The 22,105-nt window shown below is 43.0% G+C and overlaps 1 protein-coding gene across 3 annotated transcripts; it reads left to right on the forward strand.

Annotated features, from left to right (window-relative positions):
• Positions 1-109: 109 nt before the first annotated feature.
• axin1 (axin 1) lies at positions 110-20,145 on the forward strand. Of its 3 annotated transcripts, none has more exons than XM_067233265.1 (11): positions 110-154; positions 3,703-4,677; positions 9,914-10,054; positions 11,222-11,318; positions 12,645-12,782; positions 14,400-14,935; positions 15,238-15,402; positions 15,540-15,788; positions 16,018-16,125; positions 17,500-17,649; positions 17,766-20,145. In XM_067233265.1, the coding sequence occupies exons 2-11, from the start codon at positions 3,782-3,784 to the stop codon at positions 17,890-17,892; spliced, it is 2,607 nt and encodes an 868-aa protein (XP_067089366.1). In that variant the 5' UTR covers positions 110-154; positions 3,703-3,781; the 3' UTR covers positions 17,893-20,145. The 3 variants fall into 3 exon arrangements, with proteins under 3 accessions (XP_067089366.1, XP_067089365.1, XP_067089367.1); XM_067233264.1 differs by lacking the exon at positions 110-154 and adding an exon at positions 1,936-2,055; XM_067233266.1 differs by lacking the exons at positions 110-154; positions 16,018-16,125 and adding an exon at positions 1,936-2,055.
• The last annotated feature ends 1,960 nt before the right edge of the window (positions 20,146-22,105 follow it).

Consider the following 22,105-nt stretch of genomic DNA (forward strand, 5'->3'; position numbering starts at 1 on the left):
ATTGGCTTGGAGGTTCCATTCAGTTGTACTACAAATAATGCTCTCATTACTGACACTTCATTCATCCAATGACCTTGCGATGGAAACCTCTGCAAGTGGATGTGTTGTTGGAGGAGACCTATCCAGGCCCCAATGGAATAACTTCTCATTGAAGGTAAAAGCATATTATTAATCATGGCTTCATAGTTTTCTTATTTTAGAAGGCAGGGAATTGTTTATTATCATGTCAAGACTTAAAAATAGCACTCACGACTGAAATAAATCTAAAACACAGTGGCCTAAAGTTTAATCTCAAAAGTAGGCTTTCCTAAATCAGAAATAAAATCTGACAAAATGAAACAATGAAACAAAGAAGTAGTTCAAATGTAGTCAAAAACGATGTATCTTTTCACCCTCTGCAATAACTGCATAAGATATGCATTCAAAGGAATGCTGCACATTCTTGGCAGAATGCAGGTGGTTCAGGTTTGCCAAATAACATGGCAGCTGATTCTTGTTGTCAGAACTTCAATGCCATTAGAAGGTCTCTCTTTGCATATCTTTACAGTATGCAAAGATCATGGGTGAAAGATCGTATGGTTAATATGAACAACGCTTGCAGAATAATTTGTTTCATTGCAGATAACATGCACTTCTGCTGTGTCTGAGAAGGGACAAGCTTGTGACTGACAAGACTGACATTTAATTTGACAAGAAATATCAGACTGTGATTTACTGAGTTAATAAAGGGGATGATATAATGCTAATTTATTTAAATAATATGGCTGTAGGCCAATTAGAAATGAAAGATGATTTACGAATAACCAATTACATAAAACTTTCATTAGTCAGTTGAGTATGATTCATTAAGTTTCCAGGCAGGTACGTTTGTACGCCCAGACCTGTGTTCTTTTTGAGTGATCGAATCTCATAAAATAATCAAGTTTGTTCTACATTCCAGTTGCCTATTATCTCTGTACAGCAAACGCCCTGATTGTTTGCAGGTGTGAAATGTAGAGGTTTAGAACATACAAAGAAACATTCAAAAATGTCTCTTTATCTCTTTTCCCATCCATTCCAGTCCAGATATATGTCCATGCATCTATCACATTTCTTTTAGACAGGCTATGGATGCATGGGGTATAGCAAACTGAACAGCAGCCTGATTCATTCAACATTATCTAAGCAAGATTCTGTGTGGTGAGGAGAATAAAAAATGCATCTTTATATCTAAAAGCTGGGAGAAGGCATCCAGTGGCCAAGAGTTGCTATAAACGCCAGACCTAGCCAATCCAATCATTTCCTGTAGGTAGTGTAATCAAAATGTGATATGCAAATTGCCTGCATTCCTTTTTGTCGAGTGTGTTCACCAACTGTGTGTCCCACACCAATCCCTGGATCAAATGCTGTAGGGGTGCTGTAGGATGTTCAAATGTTTTTGTTTGAATGTTTTTAATGTTTTACCAGCATCAAGAATGGTAGGCTACAGAAAACATGGTCTCCCAAATTACTATTATTCATCGTAAAAACAAATACATTATTTGTTACTGTACTCAAATCTTAATTTTGATGATACATTTTCACAATCAAGCCCCGGCTCTGTACTCAATGCTATCATACGAATAGATAATAGCCTCTGTCCATTGATATCAGACGGCAGGGGAATTCGACTTGTTTTCAACGGAAACATCGTCTGGCCACATAGGCGTACGTCACTTTTAATTAGACAATTTGTTGGTCAAAGCTTCTTTCAGGGAGGGTGATTAGTCAAAACTGTGTTCTACTCTGATGACATCTTGAAAATCATCTTTGTAGAAATATAGCCTAACCTACCCACTCCCCATTCATTTTTTCTCGAGGCGTCAGTGTTTTTTCTGAACGCGCGTGGCGCTGTATATCCTCTGTTCCGCAAAGCTACACAGACTGGAGTGAGAGACAGCCATGGAAAGGTGGAGAGCGGACTGTTTTCTTTGTTATTTTTAAACTCTTTCTATTCGCATCAATGACACGATTCTTAGTGAGCTGTGCACGCCACAATTTCCGATGCACTCGAAAACGGCAAGTAGGTGTTCACAGGTAAGATATAGACCACTTTTTTTCCTGCTCAAGGAATGGGATTGCGGTAGCTGGAGATATGTGCCATCGCTTTGCTGTAAGGGAGTCTATGCTGTATGTGGGATCGCGTTCTCTAACCACCACTTAGTGTTTTTCAATTGCGAAAATGTTTGGCTTGTCGGTTGTCAGTGTGAGTGAATATTCATTAGCGTACACGTGCAAAATATAGCAGGTGAATAGTGTTGCAAAGTTGTGTACTTGTCGGTTGGCTGCGGAAGGGCCTGGCAGTGTGTACGGAGTTTGTTTCTGCCTCCCCTCCCCCACACGCTTCTGCTGCTGTGCTGCTCATACTCAGAGGCCAAGACATGAATGCAATGAATGTGGGGCTCACTTCAAAGCGTTAGGGAGGGTAGAAAAGGGGTATAGTAATACGTTCGTAATACCGTTGTAGCGACATAGTAACGGTTTAACGGTAAATAGATCAATAGAATATCACAAATCAGTGTATTATTAAAACAAGATGTGCTTGATCGTGTTTGAATCTCAGTTGAGGGCATTTCAGTACTTTTTGGCGTACTCTTTAGGATCAGGAAAATCTTTGTTTAAATAATTGATTTATTTCCATCACAGTATGTACTTCACATTACTATTTTGTAATTGTAAGTGTCTCCAGGACTAATTAGATTGGTCTAGCATGTAGTCACGTGGTTGGTACTGTGACAATAAGTTTATTAAGTTGGCCTCTTGTAATAAAACACTTGCCATACAACAGTAGGTTATCGATTAGGTTAAAGGTTTAAATCAGACTTGCAATCTAGGTATAGTATCAGTTTAGGCCGTTAGTTACAGAGTTGTCGAAGTTTGACATGTCATGTTATCACATCATCATGTTTTATGATTCTGCTGTGAAAGTATGAAAGGTAATGCACTAGTGTCATGCCTTAGATCCATTATCTGTTCCTAGTAACAGTAGATGAGGTTAGATTATTTTCGGTGTTACTGGTTTTCTGCAGCAAGCCTCTGTCATAGTTCTCTGATGCCCTGCTCAGCAGGGGCCACAAATATCTGACTCAAGGTCGTCCGCAGATATGATCAGTCAGGTTGCCTGCCCGCCCTCACCACAGCAGCACTCGTCACAGTCATGGCAGATTGTGCCCTGCCTGCACCCCGCAGTGCCTCTTTTAACCTTGAGCACTGTCTGCCCTTGGATGACTGCTTCATGCACAGTCAGCTGCAGCAAAAGCGTTTTGCAAAGAGTTTGGGTCTTTACGTTATATATGGCTCAACATGCTCGAATTTGGACCTCGCTATTTCCTTTACATGCTTAAGACGCTCTAACGTTTGAAAGTTAAGAAAAGTTGACACGCACCTCTTCTTACAGGAAAAGCCAAAACGATGTGTTTAACCGGCAGTTCTGTATTTTATAAAATGGACTTCATTCATATGTATGTAGGTCAGACACCTAACAAGACACCTTCTCTGATGATGAAGCAGACTTTGTGATGTGGAGAAGTAGATGTGGAATATGTGGAGGACTGTGTTCACCTTTTTCCGAAAGCGTCAATTTCATTCAGGGCCTCGACATGTTATTTTTGTATTAAAATGAGTTGTATACTTTTCAATCATAGCTTGTACACTGATCGTGTGTTTTTTTCTTTCTCCTTACAGGACAAACTCTTTCATAGTGGCATAAATAAAGGCCAGGATCTTATTGTTTTGTGGAGTGGGCTGTGTTGGGACGGGGTGTATGGACGCTGTGAATATGAGCTTGTGCGACAAGGGGGGTTACCTGGTGGACCTGGGAGGCAGTTTCACTGAGGACGCCCCCAGACCCCCGGTCCCTGGGGAAGAGGGAGAGCTGGTGTCCAGCGATGGACGCCAATACAGCCACATCTTCTGCTCTTCCAAGAACGAGAGCCTCAAGAGTGAGGCCTCTACGGCCACCCCCAGGCGACCTGACCAGGATCTGGGCTATGAGCCAGAGGGCAGCGCCTCCCCCACACCTCCCTACCTGAAGTGGGCCGAGTCTCTTCATTCCCTCCTGGATGACCAGGACGGCATCCACCTGTTTAGAACATTTCTCAAGCAAGAAGAGTGTGCCGACATGTTGGACTTCTGGTTCGCCTGCAGCGGCTTCCGCAAGCTCGAGGCCAACGAGGGTCACGAGGAGAAGAAGCTAAAACTGGCAAAAGCCATTTATAAAAAGTACATCCTGGACAGCAATGGAATAGTGTCCAGACAGATCAAACCAGCAACTAAGAGCTTCATCAAAGACTGTGTGATGAAGCTTCACATCGATCCAGCCATGTTTGACCAGGCTCAGACTGAGATCCAGACTATGATGGAGGAAAACACCTACCCGTTGTTCCTGAAGTCAGACATCTATTTGGAATACACCAGGACTGGAGGAGAGAGCCCTAAGTTGTACAGCGACCAAAGCTCCGTTTCTGGCAATGGGAAGGTTCTACCAGGGTATCTGCCAACGTTGAATGAAGACGAAGAGTGGACATGTGACCAGGACCCGGAGGAGCAGGCTGAGTGTGATCCCACCCCTAGCAACAGGCTCACTCAGAAGCTGCTCATGGAGACCGCTCCCGTGCGTGTTGCCAGCAGCAAGAGATTCCAGGACGGTCACGAGTACAGGTAAATCCACCCAGCCATCTAAACCCCCCCCCTCCCCCTGTCTGTTCTAGCCCCTCAACTACCTGGCTTCTCTGTGCAAGTGCTGAATTAGAAATAAACTTTTACCCCCACCCCAAACCCCACCCCCTTCTGTGCGAGTGCTGCCTGAAGTTGGAGATGAAAAGAGGTTCTGAGTTTAGCACAGCGGACAGCTTAAGATGAGAGGAATGCCGTGTAGGCAGAGACTCCTAAGTACCTGTGACTGTGATGGTAAGGCAGTGGCAGGGGTCAGAGGAGCGCCTTTGCTGCCTGTTAAAAGGTGGAGGCAGAAGCTCTTTGTGGTCCCTGTGCAGGTGTCCTGTGAATGGCAGGCTTTTCTTGTAGAAGAAAGAGTTTTTTTTTCCCCCTCAGAGAAGCTCAACATGATTTTTCTCTTTCGACTGAGAGGAAAAAGGAGAACCGCAGAAGACGGTAGAAGGAAGCATTCCACATGGAATGGACTAAGATCTCAACCAAAGAAAGCACTATGAGACGTCTTAAATTTGAATTTCAAACTTGATCTTCATCAGAATACACACACACACACTACTGTGTCTATACAGTATACACGCTAAAGTATTTTATCTGCACTGCAGCATGTCTTCCATTTTTATCAACAGTTGTATGAGGATACTATTGTGTTGTGTCCATTCAATTCCAATCTGTTTTTCACAGCTTCACGTTCTTCCCAATGAGCAGAATGGGATTTTGAGATGTGGCTGCCTAAAACTCAAATCCTTGTCCTGTTGGAACTGAAGCTGTCCATCTGGGATTTTAGCCATCTCTGTTAAGTGATTAACATGGTATTCTGCGTCCGTCTGTGTATATGAACTGAAGTCTGTAAATATGAATTTATGAAAATATACCTAATTCATGAGATAAATTGAATTCAATGCTGCTATTCCCAAATTGTGGTGAATTGCTGGAGAGATTGGGAAGATTTAGTCAGGGCACATTTTGTAGATGTGGATGTCTTGGTGTTGAATGGATGTAGAGACTTTGGCAAGACAATTTCCTTTACACTGGGAAATACGGGATTGGGAGGGGTGCTCGACTTTTGTGGATCGGTTGTAACATCTGGAAAGATAGCGTTTTAGACTCAGTTAGGCATTGCAAACATTGTGGGAGTGATCATTTCTTCACATTCAGAAGAAATATTTGCATCATTGAGTCTAATATGTCTCACTGGACCGGGTCAAAAACCTATCAGTTCAGAAATATGTAAGAATACGTTATGTTGTATACTTTTCATATTTTAGGACACCATGTTCACTATTGGCAAACACTGGTGCAGAGATAGCTGATTGCAGAATTCTATCCCTAGAAGTTGACCCACTTTTCTTTCACAGTCTTAGAAAACCCTTGACATATTGGAGATGCAGTAATAAAATGACTATGAAAGAGAAGCTGCTAGAACACGGTTTGTGGTTACAGGGTTTATAAAACAGTGACTTGAAGTATCTAGTTTACAAGCCATTTACCATTTTTGCTTCTCCTTTGGCTGCACCTGAGACAGGTTTTGCTTGAGGTAAGTTTTTGTTTGATGGGGCTATCTTATTGTAATGCTCAGGTTATACAATCATCACTTCAGAGTCCAGTAACATGATTTGGCCGTGGCTTATCCTACCTCAGGCCTACTTCTTGCACTGAAGACTTTGTGATAGCAGAAAACAAAACTCTCTACTCCACCCTACTTGCACACTGAATAGCCCCTGGACAAAATTTTATATGATTACCCAGAACTTACTAAGAGCTAACATGGATGTTTTCAAATGATTATTTTATTAGATTTCACTATTTGGCTGGAGTTACAAAGAGACACTTCATTTTTAAATAGCCTTTTAGCATCACCCTTTGGGTTCTGTAAAACTAAATTTTACATCAGTCATATGTCTGCTAATGTCTTCAAAGAGGGGATTACAAACAAAGCACAACGATGGATCAAACTAATTCTTGAAGAATATTTTTCCCTCTTGTATTTTGAAGCACAACAATGTGATTATATTCAGCCATCAGAAATTCTTTTGTAGTCATCAATTGAAGTCATGTTTCTTTTCAAATCACACAGTGTTTAGTTTTCAAATGTGAATAGAATTATTTAGACAACAATAATTTGGACTTGTCCTGCAGTCAAGTACCTTGGCACTGTTTCTCTATATCAGGCCGATAGATTGTCCACTAATGGATTTTTGTGGGGATTTTCTGGTTTAAAGCAGGGATAGATAAAGAATGTTCTCTTCTGGCACTTGCGATGTGTAATGTGCCGGACGGGCTCATTCCCTCACCTGTGTTCCTGTTTATGAGCAAGCCTTTGATAAATCAATCAGAGATCATCCAGAGGCGGCTGTAGTCTGATGTAAAAGTGAAACAAAGGAGTTTGGAGGCATTCTTTCGGTGGAAACAAATTCACTCATCAGTGGTACAGCCATACAGCTCATCAAAGTAGAATGCATGCATTGAACTTTTCATACATGAAGTGCTTGCTTGTTGAAAGCTTCAATCTTTACCCAAGACTAACTATAGGACAGGCTGGATTATATTGATGTGCAGGTTAAGGTTTAAGGGCTTCTTTTCAGAGAAGAGTATTTGTTACCATGCAGGTAAATGGCCTTTGAGATATCAACTTTTAAGTAATAAGTAACTTTTTAAGTAATGATTTGCCACATAGGCCTACTAGTTTTCCATAATCAAATGAATATAGTGAGTGTACGAAACATCATACTCCTTCATGACGAAATATGACCCATTTATAGCTGTGCATTTATGTTACATGAAATGGAGCAGAAGACTATACTGCTGGTTACTCATCTCTGTGTTGATCTGAAAGCATCTTCCCCCAGGCTCCCTCCCTTCTGTGTATCTCTGTGATTTTGAGAACGTTCTGATGCCTGCTGCTGAGGTCTGAATCATTAGATGATTCTGGATGGCTCGAGTACAGGGAATTATCATCAGAAGATGAAGTAATCTGAGGACTGCCTCTTTCTAGCTCCCCCTCTCTGCCGTGGGCTTACAAGCTTACCAACAGATGCCACACTTTCAGAGGAATGTCCAAGGCTCAGGTAGCAAGGAGTCTGCTATTTCCCCTATTGTGCCTTTGAGAGAAGGGTTTTGGAAATCTGCAGACAGGCAGGCGGGCTGTCAGGGAGTTCCTAGGTCAAAGGGGAAGCTCGGTTTAAAGAGGACTTCCTGCTTGGCGCGTGCTCCCAGCTGTGTTCCTCAGCAGCTTGATGCAGCCTCCGTGTCAGTTTCTCTTCACATGTTTAAGGAATTTCTTACATTATACATTATATGTGCATGTTCACTCATGATAAACGGTATGGGTAGCTGGTAGCTGTATGTTGATATAGCCTAGGTTTTGTGTGGATTATATATATGGATGGACTTTCTTTAAGTCCTCAGTGGAACTTGTTTTTGTTGCATTTATCTCAAAAGATGAAGCTAAACTCGAAATTCTTAGCCATTTTCTTTTGTTGCAGTATGTTAAGCATACAGTTGTCTAGATGTCAGATGGATGTAAGATACTGGAAAAAGAGCAGATAACAACATATTTTTTATGCTTTGTACATTACAAACCAGCCTATTTCTGCTGTTCTGGTATCTAATCTCTTTCAGCTTTAGTAAGCTAAGGGCAGATGTCAAGCATTTTCACCATGGATAATTTAATTCCCTAGAAGACTAGATTATGTAATGGCATGGTCACAATATTCATGAATAGAGCAAGCTAGACTCCAGACTCCAACTCCAGAGTGATATTAAACTCTAATCTGTTATGGAGTGATAAACGCTGGGATGGTTTAGGCATTAGGGGTGGTGGAGAGGACAGGCTGTTGTACATAGATATCCGCACTACAAATTCAGCGTTGAGCATAAAGTGAAGTGTTTTTCTTGTTGGCTGTCTGTGTTTGATGAATAGCTGTTTTTCAAATAATGATTGTTTTATTTTACATTTGTGTAATTTGTCACAGATGGCACAGATTTTCTTCAGAGAAAGCTTCACAAAAGTTATCCAATGGATTTTTGAATCTTAATCCAACCAAACAGGAAGTGAGGTCATGTTGGAGCAACTCTTTGATGCATTGACACCAACCTTGTTATGTTGTTTTATTTGGCCACTAGGGGGATGCTTCAATAAGCAAAAATGTGTTTTGGCTAATAACTTTGTTTGCCTTATAAAAGTGATTATTTTGTATGGAGAATGCGTAGGTATATGTCTCTGGCGATATTCTTGTTTCTGCCCTGCTGGACCGCTAGGCCCCCCATTACTGCCTGGCAACTATATTTTAATTTAGATAACCCAATATTTAAGATATCATGTCATGGGAGTCAGTTGGCTGAGCGGTGAGGGAGTCGGGCTAGTAATCCGAAGGTTGCCAGTTTGATTCCCGGTCATACCAACTGACGTTGTGTCCTTGGGCAAGGCACTTCACCCTACTTGCCTCGGGGGAATGTCCCTGTACTTACTGTAAGTCGCTCTGGATAAGAGCGTCTGCTAAATGACTAAATGTAAATGTAAGATATCCCTTAGATTGTCTTTTCATATACAATGCCTATTCCTGGCCTTGCCTTATGTGTGTGACATCTAAAACACCTTTTTTGGAAACTAACCTCCTGCCTAATTTATAGAGTCAGAGTTTAAATGATATCATCATTGCCGTAGAATACGGATGACAAGTTGGAATTAGTACACTTGGAGGTACCCACTTCCTATGCAGGGAGAGAACTCATCGTGAGCACTTCAGGGAGCCTCAGTTTAAAGATGGAAGAGAACAGAGACCTTCCAAGATCTATAATTCATGTGCAGGGAACAGTTTGAGGAGTGTGTTGAGGGAGGTTGAGAATGATGGGAGCTGCATCGATGCGCCGGATAAGAATTAATTATGCCTCCCTACCTATCCATGGACATCCCTCTAAAGGATGGGCCAGTAGGATCCTTCGGGTGTTTGATGGGAACTGGGATGTATGTATTTATGCATTTTTCACAGGGCTGCACAGTCAGCATTTTCCGTTTTCTTTGTATCTGAATTGTATACAGTATGTACACTCCAATACATTTGTCATGTTTGAGAACATTTTAACAGTTGTTAAAATGACATGTTGTCAATTAAACCCGTCACTCAGTAGGAGGGCTTACTGTGTTCCATCAATGATAGTATTTCTTACATAACGACATGCATATTTTCAGTAGTTGTAATGGCTTTTGTCTACCCTTCGTTCCTAGACATGCCCCATGGCGGGAGCCTGTCAACCCATACTACGTCAACACTGGCTATGCCATGGCCCCTGCCACCAGTGCCAACGACAGCGAGCAGCAGAGCATGTCTAGTGATGCAGACACACTCTCCCTCACCGACAGCAGCGTGTATGTATCCTGACTATCTCCTCCCACACACACACACACACACACCACGAAACGGAAGTGTTTTCCAACGACCTGGTGATCTCTTGTGTTGATAGCACCTCCAACATGCAATTCAAAAATTGACAAATCGACAAGGAAATAAAAATAAACGTATGTTTATGACTATGCTATTACTATTACTATAAACAGTGCAACATCAGAATGGTGCCATGATTATGACGAATTCCCACCGCGGTTCTTCAGCATAAAACAAAGACATTCTTCAGAATCATTTTCAGATAATGGAGGTAGGGAAATGGGAGCAGTACGAGAGCTGGTTATTGTCAGCTGAGCTCAGCTTCTGTAGAATCCACCTGGTCTCAGTGTAGCGGCTTCTGCGTCCAAATTAGTCCATTCCCCTGCTCTTCCCTGCGCCAGGAACAAATCTCTGCTCCTCCGAGTCCAACTGTCAGCTCATTAGCCACACCAATGAAAGCTTCTAAATGTCATTACTTATGGTAATTATGGAGCTTTAAACAGGGAGTTATGAGAAGGCTGTATAGTAAGAGATGTAAGAACAAGGACATTTACCCCGTGTTAAAGCATGTTTCTCCCAAATTCAAAGACGACGGGGACGCTAATATTCACTATTATTGGGGGAAAGGATTCTTGTCAAAAGCTAACCAGAGGATTGAAAAAAAAGTAGTCATGTGTGACACAAGCTGTTCGTTTGCTTTATTAGGCCTTTTGCTGTCTTTGAACTAGAACGTGTTGGCAGAAATAAAACAAGAGCTCTCCAAGTTCGGAGATTGCACTGGGGAATCATGTTTAAGAAACATCAAAGACTGCACGGCAGGACAAAAAACATGTGTTTGAAGCAGGATAGATTAGAGGCCATTATCTGCTATTTGCTCCCGAGCTCCTGGCACAGGAGAGTGCAGCACTGCAGGGCCACCACCACTTGGGATTAAACACATTCATAGCAATGGTGTCAATGTGCAAATTCTCACTGGCAGCCTCCAAACGCAAACAGACAGAAGAGGACAAGAGGCTGGATACTCTTGTGTTGTGTTCCGCCCCACCCTCCTTCCGTTGAACATTACCTTACATTTACAGGACGTACGTGAGAGCCTAAAATGGTTCGACAATATTGCGCGTTGGTTCTTATGGATTATGTTTGTGTTGTAGAGATGGGGTCCCACCGTACAGATATCGTAAGCAGCACAGACGGGAGATGCACGAAAGTGCCAAAGCAAACGGGCGAGTGCCACTACCTCATATTCCTGTAAGTCAATCTGCCTTTTTTTTCTTCCTCCTTGTAATGTATTTCCTAGATATTCTCATCCCCCATCCTTGTTGTACCCTCTCCTCTCTTCCTCTGCTGTGAAAGAGCTGCATTTGTAATCCCTGCTGCGTCTCTGGGCCTGTGATGATGTGTGTGTGAATAGCTGATGGTGTGTGTGTATAGTATATATGTGAAGAGCTGGGGCGTGTGCACATGTGTGTGTGTGTGTGTGTTTTCCGCCTATCCGCTGACAGATGCCCTCCTCAGTTGTGTGTGTTGAAGCCCAGCAGACATGAGTGATCCTCGGTGACGGACGGCCCCATGCCTCCCCCTGCTGCTCTCTGTCTGCAGGAGAAATCCAGCCCTAATTGGGCCTTAGAGTCAAGAGTGAAATAAAAATTGTGCACTTTTCCTCACATTAGGATGCATACATGGAATGTGTGTATAGTTCCATCAGGGTCTAGGATTTTCCTTTGACTAGGAATACCAGGATCTTCTGTTACCAGAAGGTGTCTTATACCTATTTCACTATATGTTTTAAAGGAAGTGTAACACAGGCAGGCACACTTCCTTGAGTGTGTTTCGTGTCTATCTTATGCATAGTCAGTGTCTCATTCAGTTAACACAGAGCGAGAGGGAGCCAGGCGTCCTTGCACATCCATAACACATAAGCAAGGCCACTCAGTTGAATCTGGAACTGCAGCATGCAGACGTTTTGTGTGAGAGTCAGGGGAAAGTGGAGCACTTGGAAAACTATAACACTGGAGAACGGAGAGATTATCTTGTGTAACGGTACTGCACCTTGAGTGTTTGTCTGAGAACAGATTCTTCCCTGTCTTTGTCAGAATACTATACGTAGCTCTCAGGCTGTACTGGGAATAACAGCTCCAAACCGAATATAACATTGAGGCCCTTTGATCTAAATTTACTGCACTCATGCTACCATTTCAACATGCACAAAAAGTCAACTTATTTTATATTACTTAATGTTAGCTCAGTGAACTCAGTGCCCACTGCACCTTTGCACATTTTCATCTGAAATGGTTACCTTACCACATACAACGTGACCCACCTACAAACACAGAAGTGAAGGTGAAAGTCAACCATATACAACCTGACCTTAAAGGTTATCATTCCGGCTTTGGTTCAAAGTGATCTTGTAAGCTCTTTATTAGCTTTGGCGTGCTAAACTCTGTCCTTGATAAGATATGGACTGCTGTACCACTTTCAACCTTACATAATTCATTCAACTGGTTTACAGGGAATGGGAATTGCAGACGTAGCAACTGGTAACATTTGATATGAATCGTATGTTTCTACTCCCAGCGCACGAACCGGATGCCAAAGGATATTCATGTGGAGCCAGAGAAATTTGCAGCAGAGCTCATCAGCAAACTGGAGGGCGTGCTGAGGGAGAGAGAGGCCCAGGAGAAGCTGGAGGAGAAGCTGAAGAGAGTACGAATGGTGAGCCCAGAACACAAACATCTCACCTCGTGCCCTCACCAAGAGCAATATATCCTGCATTGTATCGTGTTGTTGGCGATCTGTTGGTCACAGTCCTTAGATGGATTTAAGATATCCAGTCTACCAGGAAATGGATTCGGGGGATTCATTATATTTTTGGGAGGGGAAATCGGCCATTATGGAGAGAACTCTATCACAGGGCTATCAAGGATCTGGCTGCGTTTGAAACCTCTTTGTCTCCAGCATCAGATGGCACACCTGCAGACGCAGGCGCTTGTGAGGCTGGCGCAGTGTAATGACTTTGTTTGATGTCAGTTGGAGCGTGAAGAAATGCCTGTATGCTCTGAAAATGGATTCTCTTTCAGTACACAAAGCCAGGTGTTAAGTCTCAAGGCAGATAATTTACATAGTTTGGCCTCTCCGTCAGAGAAGCTGCCATAATTCCACTTATTAAAAACTGGGGAGAAGAGATGAGAGACACTGTCTATGAGCTGATATTACTCTATATCCCACAGCCATATACAGTTATTGTGCTATAATGAAGACCTATTTATGACGAAACTACCATTGTTCCCTCAGAGATATTTCTTACACAAAGCAAACAAGAGGAGGTAAACATTTTAAGAAGTTAAAGTGCTCAATTTAAGCCCTCGATAGCCCCACTTCAACGTTAATGGTGCCTGTAACAGAGACAACACAGTCATTTCTGCTCTCTTACCTACACCAAGTGTGAATGAGTCTTAACATCGGGTGAATCCCACTTCAGGTATATTGTTGTACAGCCCAGGTTCTTTCTGTGAAAGTCAAAGAGAACTCGTCACTTTCATTAGCAGGTGCCTTTTAGCAAGAGGGTCTGGTACAGTCCTCTCTTTTGGTCATTGAGAGTATCATGTCTGCACAGCTGCTCATAGAAGGAGAAAAACAGGCCAATATCAGCATGCCCCAGGCCCTCATCAAAATGTCTGAGCTCTTGTGCTGGAATCCTCAACCTGGGGGAGCATCAAAGGATTTGTACATAAATTGCCCACTGTTTTTTTGCCAAGGTTTTCTGTGTTGAAATACCATCAAAGCATTGGGACAGTGTGGGGCATTGGTTATCATGGATGATTTGTAGGTTGGGGGAGAAGGTGTGGTTGGTTCAACACAATAGTCCATTTTGCAGAAAGAAACCTTATGGAATGTGGGCTTGATGATATTCACAGCTTAGAACCGTAGTATTTTGGAACCCAAAATGGAGGGTTCTGTTGAACCCTATATGAAGCTGTGCTGACTGATATTGGGCACATCGATAGCTTTGAATCAGAGAAGTTTCCTTTGCCGTAAAACACTGGCACATTTAAGCACAAGACTGTCATCTGCTGGTCAGACTGAGGTGATGTCACATCACTGTGTACTTTGACATGACTTCAGCTCCCAATTAAAACGTGTCAAAGATCATTATAAAATGCTGCGTCAGTCACTTGTTAAAGAGCGGGCTCAGCAATTTAAGCGTAATTGTTCTGCCAGTTGACACAAAATTAGGGCAGCACTGTTGTTTGAGTGACTAGAATTGCGCATCATGCGGCATCTTTTCCATGATGATCATGTTGTTGTGTTTTTCCTTGTTTCCTTTTCCAGGAGGAAGAAGGGGATGATGCCGACGTTTCCACAGCAACATCATTGTCCAGTCACAGACTGCCTCCTGGTGCTCATCCCCAGCACTACAACTCCCGCTACGCCGACATCAGCTACAACGGCCTCCTGAGAGACGCTCACGAGGAGAACCCCGAGAGCATCCTGGACGACCACGTCCAGCGCGTCATGAAGACACCCGGCTGTCAGTCCCCAGGCACAGGACGCCACTCCCCCAAGTCCCGCTCGCCCGAGGGAGGCAAGGTGCCCGGTGTTGCGATGCCACTGCCTCCGGGCCCTGCCAAACACCTCTCCCGGCAGGGGCCCAAGGGGGACAACAGCCACTTGTACCACCACAAACACGTTCACCACATCCACCATCCGGCGGGAGGGAAGCCCAAAGAGCAGGTGGAGGCTGAGGCAGCCGTGAGGGCGCAGCACGGTAGCTTCCCCTGGGGCATGGAGCAGCACCACTACGGGCCCAAGTCTCGCAACTACGCCGATGGCATGAGCCCCAACCCCATGGAGCCCGTGGGTTACAGGTATGTAGAACATCCGGCATGGTTATGGGGAGTCAGATGGCTGAGCGGTTAGGGAGTCAGGCTATTAATCAGAAGGTTGTTGGTTCGATTCCCGGCCATGCAAAATGACGTTGTGTCCTTGGGCAAGGCACTTCACCCTACTTGCCTCGGGGAGAATGTCCCTGTACTTACTGTAAGTCGCTCTGTATAAGAGCGTTTGCTTAATGACTAAATGTAATGTAAATGTTTATGTCATGAATGCTTCGACCTGTTGTTCACCATGAGCCTCGGATGTTTTTTTCCTTTTCGCCTCATGTCTGCAGTAGCAAAGGTAACACTCTGTCGAAAAGGCCCTTCAAGAAAGGCGAGGAGGCGCGGCCCTATGAGATGCCGGTGCCTCCAGACGACGTGGAGAGGAACCAGAAGATCCTCCTGTGGATGATGGAGGGCGAGAAGGAGGCTGTCCGGCACAAGAAGAGCCCCTATGGGTGAGGAAAGATTCAATGCCGGACATTTTGACCCAACCCTAACACAAGGGACATGCGCACCCAGGTCCATCAGTTAAGTCTGAGATGAAACAGCCAATGTGTCTTTTTCCCTTTGAGTCACTCTTACCTTTTCTCAGGAGCATCACAGGGTCGAAGAAGGCCCCAAGCCACGAGGCGTCTCGGCCCAGCTCAGTGGAGAGACCTGGGGCAGTGCACCCGTGGGTCAGCGCCCAGCTCCGCAACAACGTGCAGCCCTCCCACCCCTTCATCCAGGACCCCACCATGCCCCCCAACCCAGCCCCCAACCCCCTCACCCAGCTGGAGGAGGCACGCAGGCGGCTTGAGGAGGAGAAAAAGAAATCTGGCACCTTACAGACAAAGCAGAGGTAAGACAGCCTTGCTGGGCATGGGCTAGAGGTTTTCCTGTTTCTATGTCGATGTTTTTTTACAGCGTCATAGGAAGGCAGCCAAATGTGGCCTCCTTGGTGGTGCACATATCTGGTAATCGAATCATTGGGGTGGGGTGTCGTGCCGGGGATTAGCGTGTATGGTGGGCAGCCTGCGTGGCCCAGCAACCAGTGTGTGTCTAACCCCCGGGGTGGTTGGGTCCCCCAGGTATGTGATGGAGGTGATCCAGAGGGGTCGCGCTGCCGTCAGGCCAGCTCTGTTCCCACCCCTCAGCGTGGTGCCTGCCGTCTCCGACACGGAGCTTTCCGAGCCCGAGTAGGTTCCTCGTGTGAGCCCAGTCTGTCCACCCCCCATCCCCTAGGTCACAGCACCCCCATCTCACCCCATGTCCACCCCCCCCGCAGTGTAACCACTGCTCTTGTGTCCTCACGGCCTTGTTGGTCCATGTGTGTGTGTGTGTGTGTGTGTTCTGTCGAGTCATGCATCCATGCATTAGAAACCCAGAAAATAGACTATTTCGTGCTGCCTTGGACTCAATCAATCCTGTTTGATTGCTTTCACTAATACCCTATGTCCTGTTATTGGTAGTACTATCCTGTATCCCAAACATGTTTTGATTTGCTGTCTTTTATGTGGGACTGAAGATTACTGTAAGAGTTCTCTCTGTGTGTGTGTGTGTGTGTGTGTGTGTGTGTGTGTGTGCGCTGTGTAAGAGAGATATAATGACTCCTACTTACCTCCACTTGTCTCTTATCAGCGACAGACAGTAATCCATGACAGGTTGAGTGGAGGTGTAGGACTGGATAGGAGGAGACTGGCAGGTTATAACCATGAGAATCAGTCAGTCAGGGATGTGGAGCAGATGATGAATGATACTTACCTGTTGAATGGGAGTTAATGGGTGACACTTGGAATTATAAGGACTGAAACAGAAAGGGAACACTGGACAAAGACTGAAGGATGCGTTTGGTCGGCCTGTTGGTTTGTCTTTGTTTGGCAGCAAGACATGGTGTCGTTTCATGGAGAGCAGAGAGGGCTTTGATGTTTACTGAAGCCTCCATTTCTTTGATATCCTGTAAGCTGTTCTTCAGATGGGCTGTTTAATGATGGAAGGGGACAGGAGAGCTTCAAGAGTAGATGAAAGGCTGTCTTCCTGGTATTGCCACCGGGAACACTGCTCCAACAGAGTCTGCTGGCCTGGGGCTGGGTACTTGCACTTGGATCACTGCAGCCCGCAACCTTCTGGCTACTTTGACTCGAAACACTATAATCTCATGGAACTGCTTTTGGCCGTACGTTTCAGATAGCTCGTTAGTGGATGAAATATTGCCTATATGTTTTTTTACGACATTTACTTTCAGTCAAAAATAGACGCTCTTGCCTTTGATATGCGTTAATGAAAGGTGTTACATTTGCATTGGCAGTCTATAGACTGAACAGGGTAGACTGACTAGACAGGTACTTTTACACAGAGTTGGAGAGGAGGTTTAATTGTTTTCGTTTCTGTTACAGAGGGAAATTGTCGGTAGAAATATTTGTGTGTCATACAGTTTGGAGATTTCATTTCACTGACCATATCTTTTGGTATACTCAATGTAATCTCACTCACCTGGTGAAAACGTCTTATACTCTTTTACTGACACAAAATGTCAGAAATTCAATAACAGCCCTTGTATTGATCTGTTTCAGACATAAGGCCACTAAGAAGCAGCCCTGTGAGAACATCACGGTGGCCTACTACTTCTGTGGAGAGCCTATTCCGTACAGGACATCTGTCAAAGGGAGGATTGTCACGCTGGGCCAGTTTAAGGAGCTGCTGACTAAGAAAGGGAGCTACAGGTGATCTTGCCTTTACATTTCAACAATCACGTAAAGTCTAAGAACACCACATTCAAATCCATAATGTTCATCAACTAATATCTGTTTTCCCCCCACCCCAACCTGTCTAATTTTAGGTATTATTTCAAGAAGGTAAGCGATGAGTTTGACTGCGGGGTGGTGTTTGAAGAGGTACGTGAAGATGACGCAATCCTGCCCATCTTTGAAGAGAAGATCATTGGGAAAGTAGAAAAGATTGATTGACACTAAAGGTTGAAGAGGAAGGAGTTAAAGCGGATGGACTGATAAGCTGCTGGATGGAAACAGAGGTGTTAGAGCGGAGAGGCAAGTGGCAGGAAAGGCATGGCACCAGATAAGTGGAGCCACAGGTGAAAGTGGATGAGAAGAGGAAGGGCTTGTTGTAGTCAGACTGTGGGAGACTATTGATTCTGTTCAGCCCCACTGAGTAGATCAGGCATGGGACTAAACCAGGGAGACAGTGCTCTCTCCTTCAGTGTCCAGGGTGTAATGTAGCATTGTAAAATTAGAGTAGAAGAAAAAATACTATGAATCTGCTTACTAAAGCTGCATATTTTTGATATGACGTATCAGAAGGTATCCTTTCTAATGTAACCATGCTTGTAATTTTTATATGTACTGGTACCAGATATGTACAGATTGTCTGTTTTAAAACATAACAAGAAAGTTTTATATCTATTTAAATATTTAAAAGCTATCTGTTTGACCTTAAAGCAGAGGCACTGTTCAAATTTGACATGATCAAGATTTTTAAAAGGGCTGTTTTTTAAAGTATTTTAGAGCCCTCATGGGGAACTACAAAGCCCATGTTAAACCAAGTGCTTTTAATCTTAACACTCAACCTACTAGAGCTCTTGTCATGTGGTATTCTGTCATACTGCCCCTTCTACCGGATCGGGTATCAGTGTCAATAGCAACATCAAAACGATCTCATAAGTTGTCCTTATCTGACGAAGCCTTTGTGTCTTTTACTTTCCTTACTTATTAGCTCTGTAAGTGGTGCTGATGTTTTCCTCCCAGTGGTGTTTAATGTTACCCTTACTACTTCTAGACATTGTCCACGGAAGGCCATTCTCACAGACAGTACTCGGTAGCATACTGCAACAGGCAAAGCCAGTAGATTTGATCAGAAGTGCCAACAGTTCAATTGTGTGGGCGGGTGAGGACTTAAATCTTTTCATTGATTTTCTCTGTAATGAAAGGGTCAGTACGTGGGTTTATTTACACGCTGTAAAGCTAAATGTGAGTATTGATCCTGTGATTGGTGCACATGGAGTCACATGCTCTGGGGATGCTATTGGATCACCCAGTGTCACTGAACAATAACACCACAACCCTAATGTTTACACCCACTTGCTCCCATCACAAACAGAACTGAATTACTACTTCTAGCCTTCCATAGCTTACTATAGCTATAATTGGTGCCTGGCAGGAACGAATTGTTAAAAAAGATATATATATATATATCAGTATGAAATGATCTACGTTTTGCTAGGTCACACTACACCAAAGAGAACTGTAGGAACAAGTTGTATCATGTCCGTCATTCTTTTATTTACCCTTCCACACGCATGCGTCTTTTCATCGATGGATGTGTTAGTATTTGAACTCTTAGCTTCCAAATCCTTGTGTGGAAGTGGGAGCTCTTGCACAGAATCTCAGAATGTTGGGAATGTTAGAGAATGGTGCTGGAGTCAGTGCATGGAGGAAAGTGCTAATCATGACCTTTGTTCCTAGGAGGATGTGGACTAGTAGGCATTATAAGGACCTTTTAATCAGAGTGCTGTATTGTTGGGTATTGTGTCGCATATATACCCTATGTAAGGAAGATATCCTTTCTGAGGTGCTGGTTTTTGTATTTATTTAGATGGATATTTTTTAAAGCCTGTATAAAGTTAACATATCTAGTGCATTACCCTCTGTTGCACCCGTTAAAGAAGTGAATAACCATATTTTGTTATGTTTTTATAATAATGGGATATTGACTCTATCCGCAACAATATTGGTACTTCATGGTCCGTGACTATAACTATAATGTAAAGTTTGATTATCTGTAGAATGATGATTAATATAAAATATTTTCATTTGTTTCAAATGGAGGACATCAACTCTTAAATGATTCTTGCTGTGAAAGCCCCAAAGTGAACTTTCCCCACTTAAGATCAATGAAATGTATATAATACACATCACAGAGTGCCTTTATATCCATCCTCCACTGTCTACCATGTGATTTTCAAATATCTGACTTTCAAGCATTTATGTTTTTGGTTAGTCTCTGATTAAGAACATTTTGGTTTAAGTGTTTTCCAGTCACATCACTTTGGATAAGCCTTTTCCATGTAAATATGTACAATTTTAAATGTCTTCAACCAGCAATTCTTTTTGAACTTTCAGTACCCTGGACCCATGTCTTTGTGGTGACCTGTGCTGTTATCATTTAAAGGTACTTGGACAATAAATTCATGTAATAAACCAGAGCTGGAGCACTATGTGTCTTATTTTTTTCATATTCCTAAATCAGCATCTGGCAAAGATGTGTCCCAATAATCTTTAAACCATTTCTTAATTACGGATTATTTTAATCTGATAAAGTCTATTAATGACTATAGCAAGTTAACCAGTTTCATGTGAAAATTGGACACATTCTGGTTCCAAGAAATAAGCTGTTTCACCGGCTCAGACAGAAGATGGCAGCCTTGGCCTACAGATGGTGTAGAGTGTAACATATATATAGTGTACACCATGATAGCAAATGAAAGAAAGCGAAATATTTAGAGGATCCATTTTTTCTATTGAATATGTGTACAGTTTCATACTAGCATGGAATTAAGGTTCTTAGAAGGGCGGGATAAAGCCGCCATTATTGATTGTTCTGATCTGTGAAGGAATCGTGAGTACAGCACACTGTTGAAAGCAACATTTGGTGTTGAATAATTGATAAGGCCCCAGCAATGTGTGCTTTGGTAACGCATCATTAACTTTTTGGCAGATTATTTTACAAATATAATTTGATGTAGACTGGAGTGGATCCTCTTCAACATAATGCAAGGACAGAAAAATAACAATATCTGAAAATCTGGCATGGATCATATTTGATCATATCTGGTATCTGTTTATGTGGTTTAGCTAATATTTGAAAATATATGAAACCAAACATTCCATCCACATCCATCCACATCGATTAACATTTCATTGGCCATGACTATCACTGTTGACACTGTTGATGATGATTTTGTCATTTTCATGTTCCACCATCACACTTCATATCCATCTACCAGCTCTGTCAATTCTGGATATAGCACCTCAAGCATGAAGACAAGCGTCTTAACTGTAATTTGGGGCAGGTTGTCTATGTTTAAGGCCTGGTCTAAGGCAGATTTAAGACATGCTTGAACTAAAACAACACTCCCTAGAATGCTGTGTAGCTTAGTTGTTCCCTTTCTTATTTCCAAACCTTTTGTAGTTTCTACTGTCTCAGCCCACAGGCTCTCACATTGCACTTGTAATTAAATCTGACACAGTGTTGGAGTCCGTTTAAAGAACCAAGCAGCCTAATTGAAAAGGGAAGAGCATTAGCGTGTTCTCCAGCTGAGTCTAAAACAAGCGAGAAGGATCCAATCAAAAGAAATAGACATTCATTAGCGGATGGCACAGCCAGCTCCAAGATAAATATATATACAAACCTTGCGCTCTATCTTCTTAGAATTCAATCGAACCACTACAGATATGAGCATGTAGACTGTGTGCTGATTAAATAAGGCCTAGTGCAATTCCTAGTCCTGAGAGGATGTTGCTAGCTCTGCCTGGCCATCCTGTTAGCTTTCTCTCACATGGGTGTTGATAGGTTTTGGACCATGCTGTGTTATCCATAGCCAAAAAAAGCAAACAAACGAAATGATTTTACATTTACATTTTACATTTAGCAGGGTTAGGGTTAGGGTTACTGAACAAAACAGCTGGTAATGACCTGGAAAAGAAAATGGATTTCCAAGAAAAGTGTTTACATGTAATTGGCTTATGTGAAGAAATGATGTTGCCCAGAGAACACAATAATATGTAACACAGAAGTATAGCTTTTATGCTTTGAGCCTGCCACACATTTTTATCACAAGGTTGCGGAGGCTATGAATAGATTTGATCAAAGTGACTGTGGGTGTGGGTGTGTACATGGAAGAGGGTGTGGAGATGTATTGGGAGATGTCCTTGAAAACATGAGCATCCATATTCAACAGTATTTATGTGTTGGATTGCAATGTGTTAAATGGAGCTGACCCTGAGAACCTTGTTGCCATGGTGATTGAATCAAAACATCATGATTTTCTTTGATCTTTTAACACGCAAAACACATTTGCAAATAAACACAGTCTTGATTTTAGTGGGGAGATCATATTAAATGGGGTATGCTATATATAATAATTATCTTTTCATTTGTCATTCC

This window comes from Osmerus mordax, chromosome 3 (genome assembly GCF_038355195.1).
Source record: "Osmerus mordax isolate fOsmMor3 chromosome 3, fOsmMor3.pri, whole genome shotgun sequence".
Classification (NCBI taxonomy): Eukaryota; Metazoa; Chordata; class Actinopteri; order Osmeriformes; family Osmeridae; genus Osmerus; species Osmerus mordax.